Here is a 24,899-nt window from a genome sequence, read left to right on the forward strand (position 1 = left end):
GCTGCAGAAGCTTGCACAACATGGAAATCAGTCTTCAGTGCGCTTGACTCAGGCGCATCCCCACTCCTTTTCCTATGTCGTAGGTAGCTGTATAGGCTTGAATGGCCTTTTGCTGCTCCTCCATCCTCTGCAGCATATAGAGGGTGGAGTTCCAGCGCGTCACAACCTCTTGTTTGAGGTGATGGCAGGGCAGGTTCAGACTTTTTTGATGTATCTCGAGTCTGCAGTAGGCACTGGCAGAATGCCTAAAGTGTCCAGCAATTTTGCGGGCCACCGCAAGCATCTCCTGCACACCCCTGTCACTCTTCAGGTAATGCTGCACCACCAAATTAACGGTGTGGGCAAAACATGGGACGTGCTGGAAATTGCCCATATGTAATGCCCGCACAATGTTACTGGCGTTGTCTGACACCACAAATCCCCAGGAGAGTCTAAGTGGGGTAAGCCACTGTGAGATGATTTCCCTCAGTTTCTCTAAGAGGTTGTCAGCGTTGTGCCTTTTATTAAAACCTGTGATACACAATGTTGCCTGCCTTGGCACGAGCAGCCGTTGTGGAGGTGCTGCTACTGATGCAGCTGCTGCTGTTGCTGCGGAAGGAGATGCATCTACCCAGTGGGCTGTCACAGTCATATAGTCCTTCAATTGCCCTGAACCACTTGTCCACATGTCCGTGGTTAAGTGGACAGTGGGTACAACCGCATTTTTAAGAGCACTGAGGACACTTGTTTGTACTTCTCTGTACATCTTTTGTATCGCCTGCCTAGTGAAGTGGAATCTCGACGGGATTTGGTACCGGGGACACAATACCTCCATCAACCGTCTAAATCCCACTCCACTGATGGTGGACACCAGACGCACGTCTAACACCAACATTGCTGTTATTGACGCAGTTATCCGCTTTGCCATAGGATGACTAGTGTCGTACTTGGTGCTCATGGCAAACGATTGTTGGACGGTCAACTGTTTGGTGAAAGACGTAGCGTTCTTGCGACTTCCCTTCTGGGAAGATGACCGACTACCAGCAGCAGCGGCAGTAGTAGGCGTACCGCTGCAGGATTCCTCAGATGAATCCCGTATTGGAGAGGACTCAGTCTGGCTGGTGACATGGCCTGCAGGACTAAATCTGATGGAGATCGCGGAGGAAGTTGACGAGGAGGGTGTTGGTGGTGTGTATCCAACAGGACCAAGGGATTTAGGTATCCCTGGACTGATGACGGTCCTAGCCCCAGTTCCTGAACTAACCACTGAACTATGAAGGTTATTCAGGTGACGTATAAGGGAGGATGTCCCTAGGTGGCCAAGATCCTTACCCCTGCTCATTTGAGCTTTACATAAGCTACATATGGCCAGACATTTGTTATCCGGATTGGGGTAAAAATAACTCCAGACCGAAGAGGTGCATTTCTTGGTCTTCTGACCAGGCATGCTAATGGGCTTTTTCATCCCATGGACATCCACTTTTTTCCCCCCTGGTGCCTCATTTAAAAATAACCACATCAGCATCCTCCTCATCAAGTTCCTCCACAACGCCAGCTACATCAATAGCCTCCTTGACACCTTGATTATCCAAATCTGGAGCGACACTGTGGGTCATCCTTCCAGAATATGCAGAGGGTGTGCTGCAAATGGTGGATGGAGTCACCTCTTCCCGTACAGTGATGGGAAGGTCAGGCTTCGCAACCACCAACACCCTTGGACTCGCCTTGGGGATTTGTGATGTCATCTGTTTAGAAGGCAGAGTTGTTTGCTGTGTTGTTGCTGAAAGCATAACTCTTTTAAATTTTTTGGAGGGGGGAGGAGGAGGGCTTAGATCCTTGGGTGAAGCTGAACCACTAGTGCTGAACACGGGCCATGGCCTAAGCCGTTCCTTGCCACTCTGTGTCGTAAAGGGCATATTGGCAAGTTTACGTTTCTCCTCAGATGTTTTCAATTTTCTTTTTTTACTAATTGTAGTGAACTTTTGCTTTTTGGATTTTACATGCCCTCTACTAGGAGATTGGGCATTGGCCTTGGCAGACGACGTTGATGGCATTTCATCATCTATGTCATGACTAGTGGCAGCAGCTTCAGCATTAGGAGGAAGTGGGTCTTGGTCTTTCCCTACTTTATCCCCAAAATTTTGGTACTCCATTATATGCAGCACACGTTGTATTACAGTACTATTTTTTAAATACTGCAAGAACAGTGAACAATTTTAAATAGATTGCAGTATTAATGTTAATGGACTGCAATAATTTTTTTTAGACTTTTTGGAATATTTTTTTAAAAGGATTTTTGTCGAATTATAATTTTTTGGGAAGATTTTTTAATACTTTTAAAATAAAGATGCACTTAGCAGAACAAAGCACAGGACAAGACAAAACGCACCGCTGGACTCAGCAAGGACAGAGCACTGGACTGATGCACCACTGGACTCAGCAGGACAGAGCACTGCCAAAAGCACCACTGGACTCAGCAGGACAGAGCACAGCACAGCACGAGAAATAGAAATAGCAGGACAGAGGACCACCTAACACACCCTCCCTCTTCCCTGATCAATGCCAGAGTGAAGATGGCGGCGGCAAGCGTGGAATTTAAAGGTTCCGAGTATCGAGAGATCTGACAGCGGGGTTAAGACTCAGAGCCTCGTTTTAAGTTTCGGAATCGGCGGGAATACCCGGACAGTGCTCGGATCTGACTCGGATCCGCAATGTTCAGGGGGGGGCTCGGATTCCAGGAATCCGAGTGCGCTCATTCTTAATTTTTATGGTGGTTATAATCTGTTTGTGTGTGTATGGGGGTGTACACCACATACACACACTGGCACAGATTGACACGTTAATACAATGGAACAAACTGATGCACACAGTCACTGGTCCTCACTGACACACAGATACATTGACCTCGGCAGCATGAGAGAGAATAGAGGCTGGAAGTGAAAGCTGGAGTTGCAGCATCTGGAGACTGTTGAAAAGATGCACAGTCAGACCAAGCTGTGTAAGCTGCAGCTTAACACCCAATCTCAAACCTGCTCACTCTGATATAGAGTGGGTGAACTCTGTTGGTGAATATGGACCTAACATAGAGAGGAAGTACCGCCCATCACCACTGTTCAATATATATTTGTTTTTGAGGCTGGATTTCTCTTTTACGTTATTCTGGTCTATGTTACACATACTCAGTACTATAAACTTGTACTTCATTGCAAAGCAAAGTGATTTGCTGACAAGAATGTTTACATAAAGAGCAGGGAAATAAAACACTGCTCCCTTACTGACATACTTGATATGGCAATATCTGAAAAGACAATAAACCCCTAGAACCTCTTCATGAGGTCTTTGCCTATAGCAGGCCCCTTTACTAAGAACATGAAATCTTCCAGAGTACTCTGTTGGCTCCAGGTCTTAGCTTGTGGTAGTAGAGGCTTATTAAATACGATATTGCTGAATAAGGTCACGGAAGACGGTAATAGATGGTAAATGAGAGCAGAAAGATACAGTTCAATACACAGACACGGATACACAGGTCAAAAATCAGGATGGGAAGAGTTCAATAACAGAGTCTATAAACAAGCTGAAATCGGGGCTGGCTACGTTCAATAGTAATATCAGTAATCCAAGCTGAGGTCAGGGCTGGCAGAGAACTGTGCAACATATAATAATCATGGAGAGGAAATGGCCAGAAGGGATCAATTACGAATCCAGAAAACAAGCAGTGGTCAAGGGTAGGAGTAAAGAAGCAAAGTTAAATAACGTTTGGGTCACAACTACAGGTCAATTCAAAGAAATTATTCAAAGCACACTAGCAAAGCAGTAACTATCAACAGCACAGGTGATAGACAGGAAGAAGGTTTCATTTGCTGGGGAAGCATTGTGAGGGAAAGCCCTAATGAGCAGCTTCTGAACAGTTGGAGACACCGCTAGATGCTGGTAGCAGAAGATGTTGCCATTGGCTTGGCAGTTGTCTCAGTGGATGGCAGAGCCCAGCACTACTATTAACAAGACTGGAGAATTGTGATGTAAACGTTTTCGAAACCGGAGACATTTTCCATTATCTTGGTTTACACAATAAACACTGTGCAGTTTTGGCATAGTTGCCTTTCACAGGCATATTAATACACTGTACCATACTCCTAAGTAGAGGTGTTCACTGACCCCCGTGTTTTGCTTTTGGATCTGGATTAAGTACGTGTTTTGGTTTAGGTTTTGGCAAAACTGTCCTCGTGTGTTTTGGTTTTCGATCTGCATTTCTTACAAAGATTGCTAAATTGCTATATGCTAAAATCACATAGTTTTGCTCTTTTTTCGTTCCTACATTATTATTAACCTCAATAACACTAATTTCCAGTCATTTTCAGTCAATTTTGACCACCTCACAGATCACAATATTTTCATACACTTTAGGACAAAAGATTGCAGCGAGGTGGCTGGATGCTAAGCGATAGAGCAACGACACCAGCACACGGCAGTTCATAGCACATCTAGGAAACATTGCCATACAGCAGTGGCAGAAAAGAAAAGTGGTGCAATATGGAATTGTCCTTGGGCCCTCCCACAAACCCTTATGTAAGATATTAAAAAGGACATCCACATTTTAACAAAGTAAGCACTCCAGGAGTGCCACTTTTGTGGCTGCAGTGCTTGGTTTGTTTGGGCCTCCACCAGACGCAGGCTGGCAATGTTCAGTCCGGGGGGCAGACAGGCGGCCGCATCACGTGACACGCGATGCGGCCGCATCATTGATGACGCGGCCGCATCGCGTGTCACGGGATGCGGCCGCCTGTGCGTATCACGTATATTGTGATGCAGCCGCTGGTAATATTTGGAAAATATAGTATCTCCGGGGGTGGGCGGCCGGCCCGAAAAGCCGTCAGACTGACTAGCCCGGGGTGCCGATGCCCCCCGGCCCAGTCCAGCCCGCCCCTGGCCCCCACAAAACAAGCTACCAATAGCTTAACTACTTTAAGCCCAACAGTGTTGTCAATGAACTCTACATTATTAAAACATGTCTGCTAGTGCTGCATCTTTAATCTCCTTCTCCTCTGTGGATACCTCCATCTCATCCCTGAAGAACTGCCAAACTTATGTAGACACAGGAATGGCTATTACAACTGGAGTGGCATTAGATCTGTTTAAGACAGACTGTGACATGGATCATGTGGGCAGCATGGAATCTGTAATGTTGGAATACTCTGCACTGAACAGAGATTTAGACCAATATATAGATGGAGTTGAGGAGTATTTAAGTTAAAACGTGACCCACTGGATGAGATCCTGGATTTAAGAGAGCATGTACACGAGAGGTACACTGCACTTCAGGAGAATAATACAGAGGAGGCCCTGAGGCAGGACAATAAATATGTCCAGATTAAAGAACAGCTAAGAGACCTGAACCTGAGAAAACAATTGGGTGTGTCACCGGCCCCTGCAGACAAAGCTTTGGAAGATGAAGATGAGGAGATCGCCGTCATCCAGAGCACTGTGAATTTTACTTGTCAATTCTTTTAGACCAGACCAGATGTCAAAATGTTTTGCTGAGTCATCTGGGTCTTTTGGGAAAGCTAAGTTTTTTTCCTAGCAGCAGTCAACAGAGAAACTGAAGGAGTAGACGCTATCCTGCAACGTAACACTTGAGCTGTCATCTTGCTCACCAAGAGATCTGGGTCAGTTGGAAACAAAGAGAAGACATAGCTCTTAAACCTAGGATCAAGCACAGTCGACAAAATGTTGTGATCCGATTTCAAGGTTTTGATAACTCTTGGATCCTGGCAAAGCAAATAAAGTACTTGATCTACAAGTCCGACATACTTAGCGTAATTGCTTAGCTTCATCTCCTCCTTCAGTTTCTCAAGCTGCTTTTCCAAAAGTCTAATTAAGGGAATCACTTGGCTCAAGCTAGTGTCTGAACTCACTTCACAGGTGACTACTTTGAATGGTTTCAGCACCTAGCTCAACACAGAAAGTTTTCTCCACTGCTCTTTAGAAAATTACATCCCCCCTCCTCTCCCAATGTCTATACAGGGTGGAATTCCACCTTGTTACCACCTCTTGCTTCAGTTGGTGGCAGCGCAAATTAAATTGTTCTTGTAGCTGCTGTTGCAGAATGCCGGAAATGTCCAGATATTTTACGGGCCACAGACAGCATCTCCTGCACATCCCTGTCATTTTTCAAAAAGCTCTACACCACCAAGTTGATTGTGTTAGCAAAACAGGGAATGTGATGGAATTCACCCTGCTGTAATGCTCTCACAATATTGGTGGTGTTATCAGAAATTACATATCCTGAGGAAAGTCCAAACAGGATAAGCCATGTTGCAATGACATCCCTTAGTTTTTGTAACAGATTGTCAGCTGTATGCTTCTTAGTGAAGCCGGTGATACACAGACTAGTCTGTGTCTGAAAAATGTGACGTACTTGGGTACATGCTGCTGCTGTTCCTGCTGGTGAAGGCAAATCACCATCCCAGTGGGCTGTCACATTCATATAATCTTTGGTTTGCCCAGTTCCGCTTGTCCACATAGCTGTGGTTAACTGTACAGTGGGTAGAATGGCATTTTGTAGCCCAATTATTAAATTTTTATGAACCTTCTTGTACAGGTGAGGAATAGCTTTTCTAGTAAAATGGTGTTGTGATGGAACTTGGTAACTGGGACACAAGACCTCAATTAACTGTCTAAAACCAGCTGCATTATTGGACGCAGATCTAATACTAGCATAGTCGCCATGGTGTCTGTGATCCGCTTTGCGACTGGGTGTCAGCTTTCATACTTGCTTCCTCTTGCAAAGGATTTAAACAGTCAATTGTTGTAAACTACTAGTAGTCTTCTTCTTGGTCTGCTTCTGGGATGAAGATCCACCCTCGGCAGCAGCAGCAGCAGTGGGACTAAAGTTCAAGAATTCTTCTGAGGAATCCTGGATAGTGGAGGAGTCATCTAGCCTTAGCAACTTGGATGAAGCACTAACTCCGATAGCTACTGAGGATATTGATGAGGATGGTGTTGTGGGTGTAGATCGCAGGTGCCAGGATCTAGGTGAGAGAAGGGAGCTAGCTGATGGTGGACTGCTTGTTATTTTCTTAGAATAAGTTTCAGATTTTCCAAACTGCTTGCCATGAACTCACTTCAAATGGCGTAACATGGATGAGGTTCCTAGATGGTTAAGGTCTCAACCCCTACTGACTGTGGCTTTACAAACAGCTAGACAACTGATGTCAGGATTTGGGTAAAAATAATTCCACACATAAGAGGAGGAATTTTTTATTCTTATGCCCGACATGACAATGGCCTTCTTCTTATCACATGCTTCCACTGGTGCAGGACTTACACAAACAACATCATCGTCATCAATATCCTCATTAGCGCTGTCGTCAGCTAGACAAATATACCCCTCATCCTGTTGCAATTCCAAAGTGGCATACTCAATTTGTGTATCACCGACTTCACTTGTTCTGCTCATCCACACACCTGCAGAAATGCTGAAAAGTGGCTTCTTTACGAGTACAGTATCAGAAAGGTCAGGCCTACACATAGCACTCGTGAATAGACTCTCCTCAGGGATTTGTGTCATTTCTGAATCTGTACATATAGTTTCTTCTAATGCCTTACTGTTTTCTTCCAACTCGACTGTTACACGTAAAAGTATTTGGGAACCACTTTTTGAGTCAGAATGACAAGGTCTTGCATCGTCATGACTGACCTTACAAGAAGACGCCTCATTCACAGTTGCAGAACTAGCACTCATAGAGAAAGGCAAAGGCCTGATTCTCTCCTTGCCACTGCGTGTGTAGAATGGCATGTTGTCAATTTTTTTTTTTTTTATGCTGTTAACTTTGCCTTGATTACCAGTGTTTTTTCTTTACCAAGGTAAAAGGTGTTTTTTTTTTACATATTTGTTTCCTTGACTTAAAAACACTATGCACATTAACATAGGCTTTAGCAGATGACATAGAGGGATTACTATCATCATGACTGGTGCCAACAGCTGCTTGGTGCTCCTGGTCTTCTGTGGACTGATGTGAATCCATTTTGATAACACAGTACAATGTGACTCGAGACTTTTAAGAACACTGCCAGCCCTATTATTTCTGTTTCAGCACTGAACACTGCCACCTCTCCTGTTTCTGGGTGAGCTATAGCACAGTAGAATGTCACTGGAGACTTTTAACAAACCTGCCAGTCCTCCTCCTTCTCTTTCATTAATCATGTTGCCCAACTGCACTGGAGACTGCCAAGATCCCTGCTACCCCTTCTGTGTCTCTCAGTGAAATTGCGCTGGATCTCCATTGAAGGTGGTACTTAAAATCAAAAACTCGCGAGATCCGACGTTTTCAGTTCTGAGGGTGCACGAAAGTACGATCTGTGGTGTTCGTGTGGTTTTGGCTTTCCAAAAACTGAGCCTGAGCTTTTCTACTCATGACTGATTTTCCGCAAAACAACAATATACTCTGACAGGAGGAGCCATGCTTTGTACTGTGTCACAGAGGGGTAGTGTCTATTTAAATACAAGAATACTTTGAGATAGAACTTGATAAAATGTTGAGCAATAAGTCATGCCGTGCTGGATCTTTTCCTGGTGTTGTAATACAACTTCAGCTTATAGCTACTCACCAAGAACAAACACTGATCTACTGGGACTCTTTTATATTGGGTTTCCCACAATATTTAAATTAGATCCTTGGCTTGTATGGCCAATAGTGGTTCAATATTACTTTAGAAGGAATTATCAGATTAGCTTCTCCACCAACATAGTTGCTGTATTATGTTATTTTTCATCAGAAAACATTATGAGGATATAGTGAAGGAACATCATAGAAACATGTAGGACATGATTTGGTAAAGTCAACACATGAATACCTTATACTACTTACTAAACATATTCTGCTATGGGAGCTAAGTGGGGTATGATATCTTTGTTATATTATGCCTTACTGAAAATGTTTTATTGTTTTTATCCTAGGGTATTTGGTGCCGCTATTTTTTTAACCTCTGTCCTAAATATGCTGATTCCATCAGCAGCAAAAGTACACTACGGGTGTGTTATATCTGTTCGCATTGTGCAAGGTCTTGTTGAGGTAGGTACCAACAACATAGTAATTAGGAGTTATTTATTATTTTGCACCAACATTAAAGAAACTTCTAAAATGGCAAATAAATAATTGTGATAATCATTTGGGCAACTCAGAATTCTCTGGAAGTTGGATAACCTACTTAATGTGAAATCAACATTTTCTTTATGTTTTAAAATGTTTTCAGGGTGTCACCTACCCAGCATGCCATGGGTTGTGGAGTAAATGGGCGCCCCCACTGGAGAGAAGCAGACTAGCAACCACCTCCTTCTGTGGTACTGTAGCCTCTTTTTTTCTAATCATTTATTGATTAAATTTGGAAAATGTAATCAGAAATTTTTTAGATGTTGTTAGACACTGCAATGACTTGCTATTTCTGTGTATTTATATTTTCAAGGACCACTGAACCTAAAATGCAAAAGAGCTAATATGATTTGCAAATATACATATGTAAAATTTTCAGAGGCTTATCAGAGATAAAGTGCTGATTGTATTTTCCTACACACATTTTTCTTCATGTTCAGCCAAGACGAGCAAATTGTGGCAAAATCAAGTTTGGGGCTCTCAGGGTATGGGGTGCTAGAGCTGTAGCCCACACGATCAACCCCACTACCTAAGTTAACATGTCACACAGGTAAGGTAGATAGGAAAGATACAACACTATCTTTTAATGCAAAATACAATGATATAATGCAAAGCAGTAACAACACTATGTACAAGCACACTTAATAATTTCCAGCTGCGTCACTAACCCCTACAGTAGTAACCTTACTCACTCAGTCCAGCATAGCACACAGTAGGTAGAATCTGAGTCTTTAGTTCTCAATGGTAACAAGGAATAGCACCGTGTTTCACAGCTTGAGATAACGTCTCAAATGGCTGGCTAAACCAACAAATCTCTGAATGATGGAACCTGGATCCCTGCTCAACCCCCTCCCAAGGTAGCACACACCATTAATGATTTTGCGTCACATTTTTATACCCCTAAACTAGTGATCTTTGATATGGGCAAGCTTTATGGTGTCATGATACTTATCTGATGATAACCATAGAGTGTTTTGGGTGGTCCTGTTGATCGTTTTTTGGGAAATTGTTGTTCTACAGTTTGTTTCTGAAGATTAGGTGCTGGTGGTTTGGGAAGTGAGATGCTAAGATTTAAAGGGATCCATATGAGTAGTGAAAAGTGAGAGATAGCTTACAGAGAACCCACTTAGGAAGCCATGCACAGTGGCGAAATGAGCTTTGTCACTGTTATGACTGCCTATGTTTTGTATCTGACAGCAGTACCTATAAATCCACCAGAGGTGCTCCTGTTTTGCTCCTGAACTCTGCATCATGCCTGAATGAGTTAATCTCCTTGTCTGATGCCTAATTAGAACTACACCTGTCACACTGCTTCAAATATCTGCCTCAAGCTGTGCTCTGTGCAGTTCATCCATTTATTCCTGACTGCTGCTGCCCTGTTCCTGTGTTTGCTCCATTGATCTTCTGTTGTGACCCTCGGCTTGATTCCTGGACCCTGTTGGTTTTTCTGTTGCCCTGACCTTTGTCTCGACTTCTGGACCTCGCTTATTCGCTTGTGACCTTGATCTCTGCCTGGCTATTTGGATTTTGTTTATCTGATTTCTCTGCTTGATCCCTGGACTCTGTCTACTTCCCTGGACAGCCTTGTGCTTTCTGCACTGGGGTAAACTTATAATACCTGTTGTTGCCATTTTATTATACAGTCTCTTTTGGAACCTGTTAATCGTGGATTTGAGTTATCTTTGTTTATGTATTTACCTGAATAAAGACACTTTGCTTTATACTTCCGTTGCTCTTCATGAATGTACTAGGAATCATAACAGTCACCAACATGGTTTGATCCTTCCCTTTTTTTATTTTCTTTTTATCTGTTTATTATATATTTGTCTGTTCATTTATTATTTTCTTTTTATCATCATGTACACTGTTTACCTAATCTTACTCTTTACAACACCCTGCCTCCTCTGACAAAACACTTCACACAATCATTCACATTCCAAAACTTATCCCTAATCCCATCTGCTTTTCACTTACATCCCCATCGCCTGTGCATCTCCTCTCCCTATCTGAATAGCTATCTCCACATACATAATTATTCTATACTGATATTCACTTTACAAGTATTCTTCACACACAGCTTTATTATTTGCTCCCATTTCTTTACCTCCTCTTTATTTTATCTTCACTCTTATTCCTAATACCCCTATGCTCACCCCAAAATACTTATCCCGTATGCACATCCTTGTCCCAATCACATACACTATAAATCCTTGTCACACCACTCTTGTAACTCACCCCTATTCCCTCCATACACCACTCGCCAATATACCTTAATCAACTAGCTTTCTTGTTCCCTTTCTCATCCCCTTATTATATATCATATAATATAACTTATATCCATCATTCTACTATTATGTTACAATTTTTCTATTCTGCTTTCATTTTTATTTTACATGTCATTCATTTATCTCCATCTTATTTGCTTATATTTTTACTGTTCTTTTAGACCATTCTTCACTACTTACGTCTATACTTTATCTCTCAATTTTCATATGTATAATATATGCTTTTAGTATTATAAACTTTTATAAGGTGTTGTAAAAGTACATTTTTTTTGCTGCTGTTCCTGTGTGTTAAAACAATTATGCCAACTACTGAACCTTTTCATTCTTCTGAAGCAGACCTTTTCAGTAAAAATACTACCTTTGCCCTTTTTTCCCCCTCCCCTGCTTCTCCACTCCCCTCCCCTGCTTCTCCACTCCAAAGGGTAAGGAGGCAGTTCTTTTCCTTTCTCCTCCACCACCCATTCCCTTGTATCTACCCTTCTCTTTCCATTCCCTTCTTCAAGTTCTAATAAAGAAGAACAATATCACTTTAGTAACTTAACTACAAATCGATCAATAATTGAATAACACATCTTTTAGGAATACTCCAGTTTTAAAACAGAACTGAAAATACAATGGCATGCTTAGGGAGGGTGATTTCAGGTGCTTGGAATCCTCCTAGAGAGGAAATATTTTCTAAATAATGCTAAAGGTGAAAAAGAAAAACAGAACCACTTATGGCCGCAAAGTGGCAAAGCAGGGTCCTTCCATTCAAGCCATATATTTGTTGTACAAAGTAGTTTATACACTATACTAGGGCAAGGACCATCTATTATTATTATATTTTATTGACAAAGTGTCAATATATTATGTAACACTGTATATTTAGGGGATCATATATAGAATTACATGAAACACAAAAATAAAGACAGTCATGCCCAAACAAGCTTACAATATATAGTGATGTGTAGGAAAAATGTGATGTGACAGTTTGAAAAAGCAAGGATGGAAAGATATCCATGAAAGTATTGTATTTGCCTCTGTGATAGTTTACATATTGCTGTATACTTTACATATGCAATTCGCCTTTAAAAACCTGCATTTACACTGTATTTTACAAGGTTGGCAAGCACTGAAAATATTTCTTATGGACAATTATATTCAAAGTTACTGAGAGCAGTCTATTATTACTGACACATAGTTTATGTAATTCTGAAGTGTTTCAATCAGTGAAAGTAGTAACTTCTACAGCAGTAATACTCAACCTTTTTTAAGTGTACAATCCAAGAGTCAGTGTACCATTGTTCAGGAAAACCTGAAAGAAGTGATTTTCAATTATATTGCATATCTGACAATCACCATACCACAAATACAGATTCTGAGACCCCAGTTTGGGCCTCAAGTTGAGTAAACAGGGACAAGATTTTATTATAAATAAAAGGACTTTATAACACTTTTCAGACTAAACCGCATAGATATGGTAATTTCTAAATAGAATTTAGTATTGCCCATCGGCAGCATATTTTTTTTAACCTTTTTTTAACCTTTTGTTTACTTTTTTCCTTTTACGGAATAATAGTAAATTGGCTGTTGTGCTCTGTAGAGTGACATAAAACCTTATACTTTGTTTCTGATAAAATATCCTCAGATGGTTATGAATAAATGGTTATGAAATCTATGATTGTCTCACCTGTTGTTATTTTTACATTTCAGGGTCGTATGCTGGTGCAGTCATTGCCATGCCACTTGCAGGGATACTCGTACAATACATTGGTTGGACCTCAGTCTTTTACATTTATGGTAAGTGTCACGGACTGGGTTTGACTGATGGCTAGTTGCTGGTTAGACTAAGGCACCTCTGGTTTTCGCTAGGGACTCCCGCAAGGAGGTATGGGTTTTGTTGCAAGAGACGCACAGGTTGCTGTTCTCCAAGTCAGCTACCAACGAAGTAGCAGGTGAACAGACATAGTTCTATAGTCCGAGGTCCAGCTGTGCGGGAAGCGAGGTACCCAGGGTTAAACCAAGAGAGTAGTCAGGAAGCCAGGAGTTAAATTCCAGGAGAGACAAATGGAGCCCAAGGGAATATCCAAGTTTAGGGTCAGGAGTAGCTGAGTCAGAAGCTGGGAGATCAGTCAGTAAATTAGAGCAGAACCTGGAGTACTGGAGCATGAGGAGATCTGATACTCTGGCACCCTAGTGGTGCCAGAGCCTCCAATAAGTAGGGGAAGCTGAGGCCTGATTGGCTTGTGATGATTCTGCTGACAATGCAGCCCAATAACGTTCCGTTGCCTAGCAATGGAACGCAGGAACCACTCCGCATCCGCCTGTAGGGCACCAGCCTGGAAATAAAGAAAGTCGGACAGAGAGGGTGGGCAGCTGTCCCTGGCATCCAGCGGAAGTGAGGTGTTTGTGTCTGACAGTGCCCCCCCCTTCTCCCAGGTGGGGGGCAATTGGAAGCTCGTCTCTTCAAAAAGTCAGCTAGAAGACGGGGACCATCCACATCTTGTTTGCCTACCCAAGACCTCTCCTCAGGACCGAAACCCCTCCAGTGGACCAGGTACTGAGGATACCCTTGAAGGCGACAAGAATCCAAAATATGGCTACTCACATATTCCTCGCCAGAAGTGGTCAGAATGGGAGAGGAGCGAGAAGGTCCACAAGATAATTTGTGAAAGGTATTGTGGATTCTGAGAGAGGGAGGAAGGCGGAGCTTGTAGGTCACGGGGTTTATGACTTGAATGATGTTGAAAGGTCCAATAAAACACAGAGCCAGCTTCATCGAAGGAACTCTGTGCCTTAGATGTCAGATGGAAAGTCATACCTTATCCCCAATGTGAAGGATAGGGAAAGCCGTTCAATGACGATCTGGAAAACATTTGTAGCATTGGGAGGTCTTTACTAAGCTCTCTTTTGTCCAGAATCGAGGAAAGTCTTGTACTAGAGATTCGGCTGCAGGAACAGTAGAAGCGGAAAGGGGAAGTGGAGTCGGGCAGGATGGGATGGGCACCAAAAACAGTAAATAATGGAGAGGTCACGGAAAACTCATGGACATGGTTTTTATGGGCGGATTTGGCCCCTATAGAGTAAATTGCACCAATCGGACTGGTTTTCCAAGGAAAAATAACTGAGAAACAGCTCAAGATCTTGTTAAACTCATTCCGTCTAACCGCTGGTTTGAGGGTGGTATCCTAAGGAAAACAGATCAACCCCTAAATCCTTGCAAAATGCTCTCCAGAAACGGGACACAAATTGAACATACCATTAAGAAATGATCTCCCGTGGGCAACCATGGATGTGAAAAATCTCCTTGATCAAGATATGGGGGTAATTTGGAAGCCGAAGGTAGTCCTTTTAAGGGAATGGAGTGGACCATCTTTGAAAATCTGTCCACGACTACCCATATGGTGTTGAACCCATTGCTGGGAGGCAAGTCATTATAAAGTCAATTGAGATGCTGGTGCAAGGACGCTCCGGAATAGGAAGTGGATGGAGCAGACGTAAAAGGCAGCATCTAGGAGTCCTATGCTGGGCACATACCACACAGGGTGAAACAAATTTGCGCACATCCAGGTGAAGAGTGGGCCACTAACAGCGCTGGTAGTGTAACGCATACGTTTTCTTAAACCCAGTGTGGCCTGCAAACTTCGTAGAGTGAGCCCAAGATATAGAGCCTTGAGCCTGGGTTTGACTGATGGCTACTTGCTGTTGTTAACACAGCTGAACTTGGAGGCGCAGAGTCTAAAGCGCCTCTTGTCTTCTCCAGGGACCCCCGCAAGAAGGTATGGGTTTTACTGTAAGGTCGCGGTTCTCCAAGTCCGCTACCAATTAAGTAGTGGGCGAACAGGCGTAGTCGTACAGTCTGAGGTCAATCCGTGCAGGATGTGAAGTACTAAGGGTTAAACCAAGAGAATAGTCAAAAAGCCAGGAGTCAAATGCCAGGAGAATCAAATGGAGCCCAAGGGAATATCCAGGATCGGGGTCAGGAGTAGCAGAGTCAGAAGCCGGGAGGTCAGTCAGTAAACAGGTGCAGAACCTGGAGCACTGGAACATAAGGAGACCTGATACTCTGGCACCCTAGTGGTGCCAGAGCCTCCTATAAGTAAGGGAAGATGAGGCCTGATTGGCCATTGATGATTTTGCTGATAATGCAGCCCAATAGTGTCCTGTTGTCAGTGGCCGGACAGAGAGGGTGGACGGCTATCCCCGGCACCCAGCGGAAGTGTGGGGGCGGTGCCTTGACAGTAAGGTTGCCAATGTATTGCTATGTCAAGAGAGCATGTGTTAACTGATGCTTACAGGGAAAATACTGTTTATTGGAGATTGAGATTGTGTGTGATTGATACAATTGTACCTGCTTGTGACCACTTGGTGCCAAAAGATTACACCTATTGATGCAAAGTTTCCCACCCTAATATGCATTCATATTTAGAGGAACTGAAGGGAGGATGACCGGAAAATTGTTGACTAAACTGTTCTTGGAAGATTGTTGATGCTGATTGAAGGGTAAATCAAGACAAAAGACAGTTAATGATATGAGATGGATGAAGAGGAGAGGCTGAAATTGGTAATGGGTTTAATAATGGAGTTTCAACTAAAACATTTTTTTTTCTGCTTCTGTGTTTGAAAATACTTAGAAATAGTGTAATAGTTAAGCAAGTTTTAACATGGAATGTGATACTCATGAATAAAGTAGTATTTGTTGAACAGACTGAAAAAAACCCCTTTCCTCCATACAGGAATCTTTGGCATGTTCTGGTATGTGTTTTGGCTGCTGCATGCCACAGAGAGTCCTGCGGCACATCCTTCTATTACTGCTGAAGAAAGATCATACATTGAGACAAGTATAGGAGAAGGCTGTAGTTTAGTTACAACTGGCGTAAGTATCTGGACTGTAATAACCTATCATCTTGTTTTCTGGGGTTACCATTTTGAGGAATTCCTGCTCATATAAGAGTCGTCTCTTTCTGACTTTGCTTGTGTGGGCCAGTCCTCTCTTCAGTTAGCTTTTTGTTTTTCAAATCTATTTATATAGTTCAGGTTCTTACTGTCTGACTTGTTCTTGGCTGGTATGAAGAATAGGATTCTTCCAATAATTTACAATATGTGCAGTTGCCTTTATGTGTGTCTGCAGCAAAATGTCCTTTAAAATAGACCAGCTGTAGGGCCCTGATGTGAACATTCTTCTTTCTTATACTTGGAATACATTAGTGCCCAGAACTAGGTCTAAAAGATGAGATTCCCTTTTGAGTCTTTTACTTTATTTGATGTTCAAAAAAAATAATTTTTATGACAATTTTATAATAAATCTACTGATTGACCAGTCCATGCAAGGGAGAATATGAATATATATATATATATATATATAAGTCAGAACATCTGCATGGCAACAGTAAATGTTATCAAAACACTGCACTCTTTGCTATGTTCATTAAACTTCTCTGGGTTCTTGAGTCATGGAGAAAGAGACTATTACTGGATGTAGTAGGAGTTTTAATGTGGAAATACAGGAGACTACTACCATACTCCCAGTTGTGCGAGGGATAGTTAATCCCTCAAATAAAAAATAGCTATATTTCTACACATTTATTTTAAGGTTTACAAATATCACACTTCATGGCAGATTCAATTGGCCTTGAGGTGCCGCCGAACATTGCCTCGCTGTCTGACTGCGAACATTGTGGGTTAATGCGGTACAGAATCTGCACTCATTTTCTCCTCACATCTTTAAGGGATGCAAGGGAAAATGAGCATAGATTTTAGTAAAAAGATCAAGGCGATACATCTCCGCTGACTGTTCCAGAGACATCTTGCGGCACCTCACAGCTAACTAAGTCTAACTGCTTGAATCTTGATTGAACCTTCTTAGATTAATAAATGCAGTTACCAGTGAAAACATGTGCCACATAAATGGTTAGTAGCTAAATCGGTTATTCTTTCATCCCACAGTAAATCTGTGTATATATTTGGCATTAAGATAATGGTGAATTTATTTTTTTTATATTATATTAATTTTACATGTTATATTATAGTTTGTAGATCCAAGGATACCTAATATAGCCCTCCAACATGTAATGTTTTTTTTTGATCACTAGAATGCTTTATCTTAATGTGTTATTCTTAAACTCCATTTAGATGCAAAATCATGGCAACTAATCATACATTCTCTTTCATTGTCTAACGTACACTGTGCAGGTAAATGAAATTACTGATTGACTTCTATGGTTTTACGGCAAATTTCACAAAAAAATGATGGATACTATCCCATCTAATGTCTATTTCTCAGATTTCAGACGGTTGTATCTAAAATAACACAACCAGAGAAGTCAATCAGTAATTTCATTTACCTGCACAGTGTACGTTAGACAATGAAAGAGAATGTATGATTAGTTGCCATGGTTTTGCATCTAAATGGAGTTTAAGAATAACACATTAAGATAAAGCATTCTAGTGATCAAAAAAAAACATTACACGTTGGAGGGCTATATTAGGTATCCTTGGATCTACAAACTATAATATAACATGTCAATAAACGGAAATATTTTATTGCACTTGGCACCAATAACAAATCAAGTGTTGCAATGTAAAAGTGGATTTTTGTATGGACCCTAAGCTTTAGTGGCCCCTTGAACATATTCAATACTAGAGCATGTTCAAGGAGCCCACTTGAACATGTTGCCCAGAATCATATTTTAGAACCATATTTTAGTAAGATATTTTAGATATTTTTTTTATGTCTGATATTAAATATGTGTGTAATACATATATTTGAAATTTTACAGTGGACACTGGTAACTGGACGAACGGGTGGGCCGTGCTTGTCTGATGTGACAGGGAAACATATGCATATTTCATTTACACTACAACAATAACACAAAATAAAAATAAGAAATAGGAGCAAAGTGTTTTGTTAGTCACCAAAAATTTGTTCTGTTTATATTTCTAGAAATTTAAAACCCCGTGGAAGAAATTCTTTACCTCCATGCCGGTTTATGCAATCATAGTAGCAAATTTCTGCAGAAGCTGGACCTTCTATTTATTGCTGATCAGCCAGCCTGCTTACTTTGAAGAAGTATTTGGATTTCCAATAAGCAAGGTAAATTGATCGTAGTTTTTTTTTGTTGTTTTTTTTAAAAAATGTCTATACAAAATGATACACTTGTGTTATATTTTAAATATGATTTTGTACCCTACATCAAAAACGCTTAGCTGTGCCATACATGATAATGATATATTTTTGTACTTAGGTTGGCCTACTTTCAGCGGTTCCACACATGGTAATGACAATCATTGTACCAATCGGAGGGCAGCTGGCTGATTTCTTAAGGAGCAGACAGATATTGAGCACAACAACTGTAAGAAAAATCATGAACTGTGGAGGTACTAAAATTATTGTGATAAGTGAATTAGTGCCCTCCTGCCTGTATTTTAGTCTAGAACTCTTTAATGAACCGCTCAGGAATTTAATGACAGGTTTCAGAGCTCCGGTACATATGTTTTGCATATGGCTTCCCACTGGTAGGTACAAGTGGAACAGGATATTGCATGTAAATATATATTGCCCCAATATGTCAGCAAGCAGCACATGAAGTCAAAGCATAGCAATTACAAACATGTTTTGAAAAAAAATCCATTTGGAGTGCCATCAAATTAGTGACTAAATCAGTGATTTTTTTTTTTATAGAATTTGGACACAGACAATATACTTAATTATTTTGTATAGTTGGCTGTTAGTTGAAAAGTTTACTAAAACCTTCTTACATAACTGAAAATGATTGATGTTGGGCTATGTAAAAAGTGACATAAAGGTATACAGGTTTAGCTAATATAATCTTTTTATGCTATATCTGGTATTTACCAGAAGATAACAATTAGACAGAACATTTTTGTAAAATACAATAGCATTTTAACACCTGTTCACCAGGATGTGATAGAGGGTCCAGAGCCCACAACTAAAATCCCTTCCCGTGTACAACAGTGTTGAACATGGCCTGCTGATCTTGAAGGGACATTAGGACTAATATGGCACCAATGTCTGCTGTCTAACAAGTAATGAGATTATTGATTGATGTGAGTCACCACTTTGTAATAACTATTTCACCATAATTGTGTATGTGCAGGGTTTGGAATGGAGGCCACTCTTCTTCTGGTGGTTGGTTATTCTCATACAAAGGGCATTGCAATTTCCTTTCTTGTTCTTGCTGTAGGATTCAGTGGCTTTGCTATATCCGGTAAGATCTCTAGAAGACCTAATTACTTTTCTGCTTGCCATATTGTACAACTCCTTATTTTATTAACTCTAGCAGTGTTTCACCATTTTATGCACTTTGGAATGATGGAGTAACATCGGAGGGATGATGACCATGGATAAAAACTTCCATACTGTTTTTTAAAAAAAAAAAAATAGTCACAGAGAGGGATAGGATTAGTAATATTATTCAAATTTAAATAGAGTAATTGGAATTAAGCAAAGACACCATCCTGTTTATCATTATTCCCTTTATAGCACTACAGTCCCTATATTTGGTTTACAATAAATGCCAATGTCCCTTTGCATTCAATAAATAATATAGCTATCAAGTCATGGTCAGTATCAAGCTCTCTATAGTAGAGTATAGTAGAGACTTATGATAGCTGACTGTATAAATAAACCATTGTTGCATTCTCATTAGTACCTGAAGAGGAGTTCTCGGCTTGCAAGGGGGGATAATAAAAGTCAATGCTGAGAGGTGGTCAGTTTTATCCTGGGAGGGGAGAGACTCAGCTCAACAACATATTAGGACAATTTTAAAGGAAAAAAAATTGCAGGTAGCTCAGTGACCCTGCCCAAGGTAGCTCACTATGAGACCGGCCTGGGGGACAGATGCCCCCTTCCTCCCCAGCCTGCCCCTAACGTTTATGTGATGGCAGCTACTGCAGCTCACAATGCAGGAAGGCGATCTACATCTAATCCAATAGAGTAGAATATTAGCACTGCTATTCCACTATATTGAATTGGACTGGGCTGACTGAACCTCCCTGTACTGTGAGCGTCAGTGGCTGCCTTCACATAAACAGCATGACCTGGCCTGGTAGGTATTGGTAGTGGTGCTGGGGCTAATATGCCCCAATAATTTTAACGTAATTGTAGTTATCCATCTACGTGATACATTATAATGTCAGAAAAATGTGTAAATATTATTGGTTGTTCTATAGAAAAATATCCAGTGAGTTAAAAGCATAATTGAATTGAAATTGTCGCCCTAAAAATTATGATTTTGAGGTTGTTTTTTTTTTTTTTTTTTAAATGCATTTTAGAAAAACAATATTTTAGGGGTAGCCAGATATTCAGATGGGGAGGGAGAAAGAAAGGAGCAGAGTAAGCGGGGGAGGTGTGTGTGTGGTTAAATGTATTGCTTTAACCTATTAACAGAGATGCAATGTCCATCCCTTTTGAAAGTTAGATGGCTGTACATGAGGCTCTTGCAGTGTATCAGGTTGCTCATCACTAAACTTGAGCAATCAAAGCTAATTTTCTGATTGCTTGCTCTGTTATTGTGTTATGTTATTATTCAAATGCAACTATTTCATTTATTTATTATTGTATATTTATATAACGCCAACAACTGGCGACCAACATTTTACTATGGGACCCGGCAATGCCCTGTAACACCCCCAACTGGGAAAACATACACAACTCCAAAACTATCTTATTATCCAAATGTGATTAGCAACTGTTTTAGATATAATTTTTTTTGGATTGTGTCTTCTTTCCAATGTTAAACCATCATGAAATAGAGGATAATATTTCCACAATTTATCACACTTTTAATTATTTTTTATCACTGATGCCAAAAAGGATACTTTTAACATAATCAGTACTTAATTAAATATCCTTCAGCATCACCTCCTGTTTTCATTTCTACAAACAATGATACTAATATTTGAACATTATTTTAATTAATGTTGAGTCCTGATAACATCTGGGTAATCTGCCAGTTGGAAAATCTGCTATTCTAGAATGTAAATCATGTTTGCTTTCTTACTTGTTGTCACATTACTAGCTCTGCAATCTGATGCTGATTAGTAAATCACTGAAGAAACATGCCAGAGGCTGCCATTATACATGAGTAAGCTCATAGAATCTTATTATGGCTCCTGAAACAAATTATAATGTTGGTCTATGTGTAGAAAGGAAAAATGTATGTGTGTGTTAAAGGACCACTACACCTGGAATACAAGATCGCTTCTACAAAATAGAGATAACCGTAATATATACAGATATATATGTAACCGTTTCAGGAGTTTGTGGTCATGGAAGAAAGATAAATTCCCTATAGACAGCAGATGTCCTATCAATATGCCCAGTGTAGCAAACAACAATCAGCTGGGGTCGTAACATGCAATCACCAGCCACCCAAGCAAAGTTTTTTAGCCTTGCTGCATTTACATCTCGACGAGGGGCTGGTGGCAACTTTTTGAGACTCTGCTCAGCAGATTATTAGGAACATTTTAAAGGAAAAGCAATGCAGGTAGCCCAGTGACCGACTCTAAGATAGCTCACTATGGAACTGTCCCAGGAGGCAGATGCCCCTCAGCCCAGGAAGCCCCTGATCCTATCTGCCCACCTACATAGCTCCTTGTATGGACTTCTCCATCCTCCTCATCTCTGCTTCCACCCCTGCAGTCAGCCGTTTTAGTTTTCACAAGCACAGGCAGCTAGTTTTCTATTACCTCATGTTTCATCTACCTTGTTCTACCATGCAGTGTCTATCTCTCATCTCTAGAAAAATGCCTGGTATGAACAGCGCCATTTTAAGACATTAGTGGGTCTTGGGCAATATGGAAAAACCAAATCAGTTTCTCAATAGGCAAATTATGCTGTTTGAGAGTTTATTATGTTTTCAGAGTTTGAGTAGGTATTAGAGCTTTTTAGGATAGTTTCAGGACGTGTGCTAGTATTGGTTGTATAAGGGTTGCATTTAAGAAATACTGTATCTGTTGGGAAAATAGTTAAAAATGTTAAGAAATGTTAAGAAACTGAATACACATTTTCGTCGTGTCCTTTTAATGCATTTTTTTTTCATGTGTTGCACATTTACTATACAATCTATTGTGCCTGGAGCATGTGTTAATGCATGAGAAGTATATTTTAAGTACAGTGTTAAAATTTTAGAGTGCAGTGGTGAAAGCGAGCCCATAGGGAGCCACTTATCCTACTTTAATGTGCTTTTGATGTTAGGAGCTATAAGGCGCATTAACAATGGATGGGTATGAATGAACGGACTGTGGTTGAGGTTAGTATTATTTGGTTTACTTTACCCAGGAGATCAAGTCATGGAGATTCTGCTCTTTAGGGCAAGGAGTCTCTATCTTCCTGCTCAACAAATACAATATCAGATATCTAAAATTGTGTAATAAGAGAACAATTACATGTATATTTGGAAATATTATTAGTGGCGCCACAGTATAAGGTAACTTATCATTACTATTAACCTGCTCTGGATACTAGTTACATTTTCTTGTTATGAATGAATGTTAAACAAACAAATTTATGTTATTATAATTCAAACCAGTTTATACAATGGGACTCCCACAGGCAATATGATACAGAAATTAATATACCTTAATGTAATAAAGGTAATGGGTCTGATTCATCTTCGAACGCAATATGAACACAACTTGCATTTAAAAAAAAAAAATCAGACTGAACACGCACACATGTATGACCATATCCAAGTACGAGCGGATCTCAAGAATCGTTTCCACTTGACTATGGGTATAAGTACGCTCAGCTCACCGTATGCAGACAGACAGAACACACAGCAGGATACACACATGCATATGTGCAATATAAAGTCTCATCAGAACGCATGCACCCAAAACATTATTATAAAATTAATTTACAAGCTATTAACACTATAATTATTAATAAAAAATATATGTAAATTGTCTTTTTTTATCAATGGAATATATAAATCAGGATGTTCTTAATGCATACTGTACATAAAATGCATTTTTATAGTTCCTTCTACTTGCAAATACATGTTCTGGCATGCATAGATGTCCGTTATCACTATCAGCCGGCATTTACACCTGCCCTGCCGCTGGTTCAAGTGATGCAGCTAAACACATACCTAAGTGATGCCCAGAGCTTGAATCAGATGAATGACGGTGCGCTTGCCCACAGCAGGACCATACTGTACGTCGCCTATGATTGTTCACCCCTTCCCACACTCATTCCACCCTTCAAGTTGTAGGCAGTCGGAAGTGTCATTTGCTTTTCGATTTAAATTGGATGCAATTGCGTTTGCTGGCGTAAAGTCTGTTTCTGAGCATGCGCAGTGCAATTTCATGCAAGATACGGTATGCAATGGGAGGTCCGTAGATTAATTAGGCCCCAATGTGTGCAAGTCCATCAATATCTCAATTTATGAAGTCTCCGTATGGATTATATATCAGAAACATACTTTCTGGATGAAAACTTTTCCTTGTGATGAGTTATATTCTATAAACATGGTTACTTCTTTTCTCCAATTACAGGTCATGCTAAAACAGGACAATTTCCTCCTCTTATCAAACACACATGCAGGTGGTAAAAATTTCAGTGATAAGATTTCATTGAAAAAATGAAGGACCACAAAATAATTAAAGTTACAAATAAAAGATAGAAAACAGGGCCACTTAAATATCCTCCTGTTGTTAATTTTTCCTTTTTGAATATAATTAAAATCATTTCAAAGAGCTTCTCCTTGCGGTGAACACCACAGGCAAGTCCTCTGACGTCAACTGGAAAACTGGTATCTTGTGCAGTTCACTGGAGATCCAGGTGATCCTGGAAGTGCTGCAAGAAGTAATATATAAGGTTTTCATTTATTTCATTCAATCACAAAGAGGCTCATTAGGAGTGTGTGTCATTTGTCTTCTTGTCAATGATGTCTAAGCACTAATTTTCTTCACCTTTATGGAATCACCTGCATGTGTGCTTGATAGCAGGAGACAATTCACCCTATTGGATATTGATGGACTTCAAGGGGCTACTGCAGAAGGGGCAAGGCACAGCCAATAACATAATTTGTACCTGCTCCTACTGCGCCATTGCATGATTGGACCATCGCGTAGCAGGGGCGAGGCTAAAATGACATAATTTGCTATTAAACACACCATTGAAGTTCAATCTCTAAGAAGTTGGCAGGGTGCGGGAGGATAGCCTGCTCTAATGGGAGAGGTACCCGGAATTTGTGTGTCTCCCTGACATTCCCGGGAGAGTGGGAAAGTATGATATGTACTGCTTTGATTTTTACTGCATTGTTTGGGTGAGGGGGCACCTTTGGTATAGTTAGGACAGCACCTTTACAATAAGTGTTTAGGAAGTTTTTTTTCTGTTATTAAAATTATTTTATTTTTATTATTTAAAGGGCGACTGAACCTAAGTCACAAGTTGCTTTACATAAAGTAGCTAATAATAAGAATTACATACATCTATGTGCATGTTACTGTATCTTGACAGAACTTGAGATATTTTACATTG

The 24,899-nt window shown here is 40.6% G+C and overlaps 1 protein-coding gene across 1 annotated transcript in view; it reads left to right on the top strand.

Moving 5' to 3' along the window:
- SLC17A8 (solute carrier family 17 member 8) overlaps positions 1-24,899 on the top strand; it is a 39,432-nt gene that overhangs the window by 8,533 nt on the left and 6,000 nt on the right. The window contains exons 4-10 of the mRNA XM_075209251.1: positions 8,936-9,050; positions 9,232-9,319; positions 13,106-13,192; positions 16,129-16,268; positions 18,336-18,485; positions 18,637-18,769; positions 19,510-19,620. Of these exons, the coding sequence (XP_075065352.1) occupies positions 8,936-9,050; positions 9,232-9,319; positions 13,106-13,192; positions 16,129-16,268; positions 18,336-18,485; positions 18,637-18,769; positions 19,510-19,620 (824 nt within the window). The remainder of the gene's footprint in view (positions 1-8,935; positions 9,051-9,231; positions 9,320-13,105; positions 13,193-16,128; positions 16,269-18,335; positions 18,486-18,636; positions 18,770-19,509; positions 19,621-24,899) is intronic.

This window comes from Mixophyes fleayi, chromosome 4 (assembly GCF_038048845.1).
Source record: "Mixophyes fleayi isolate aMixFle1 chromosome 4, aMixFle1.hap1, whole genome shotgun sequence".
Lineage (NCBI taxonomy): Eukaryota > Metazoa > Chordata > Amphibia > Anura > Limnodynastidae > Mixophyes > Mixophyes fleayi.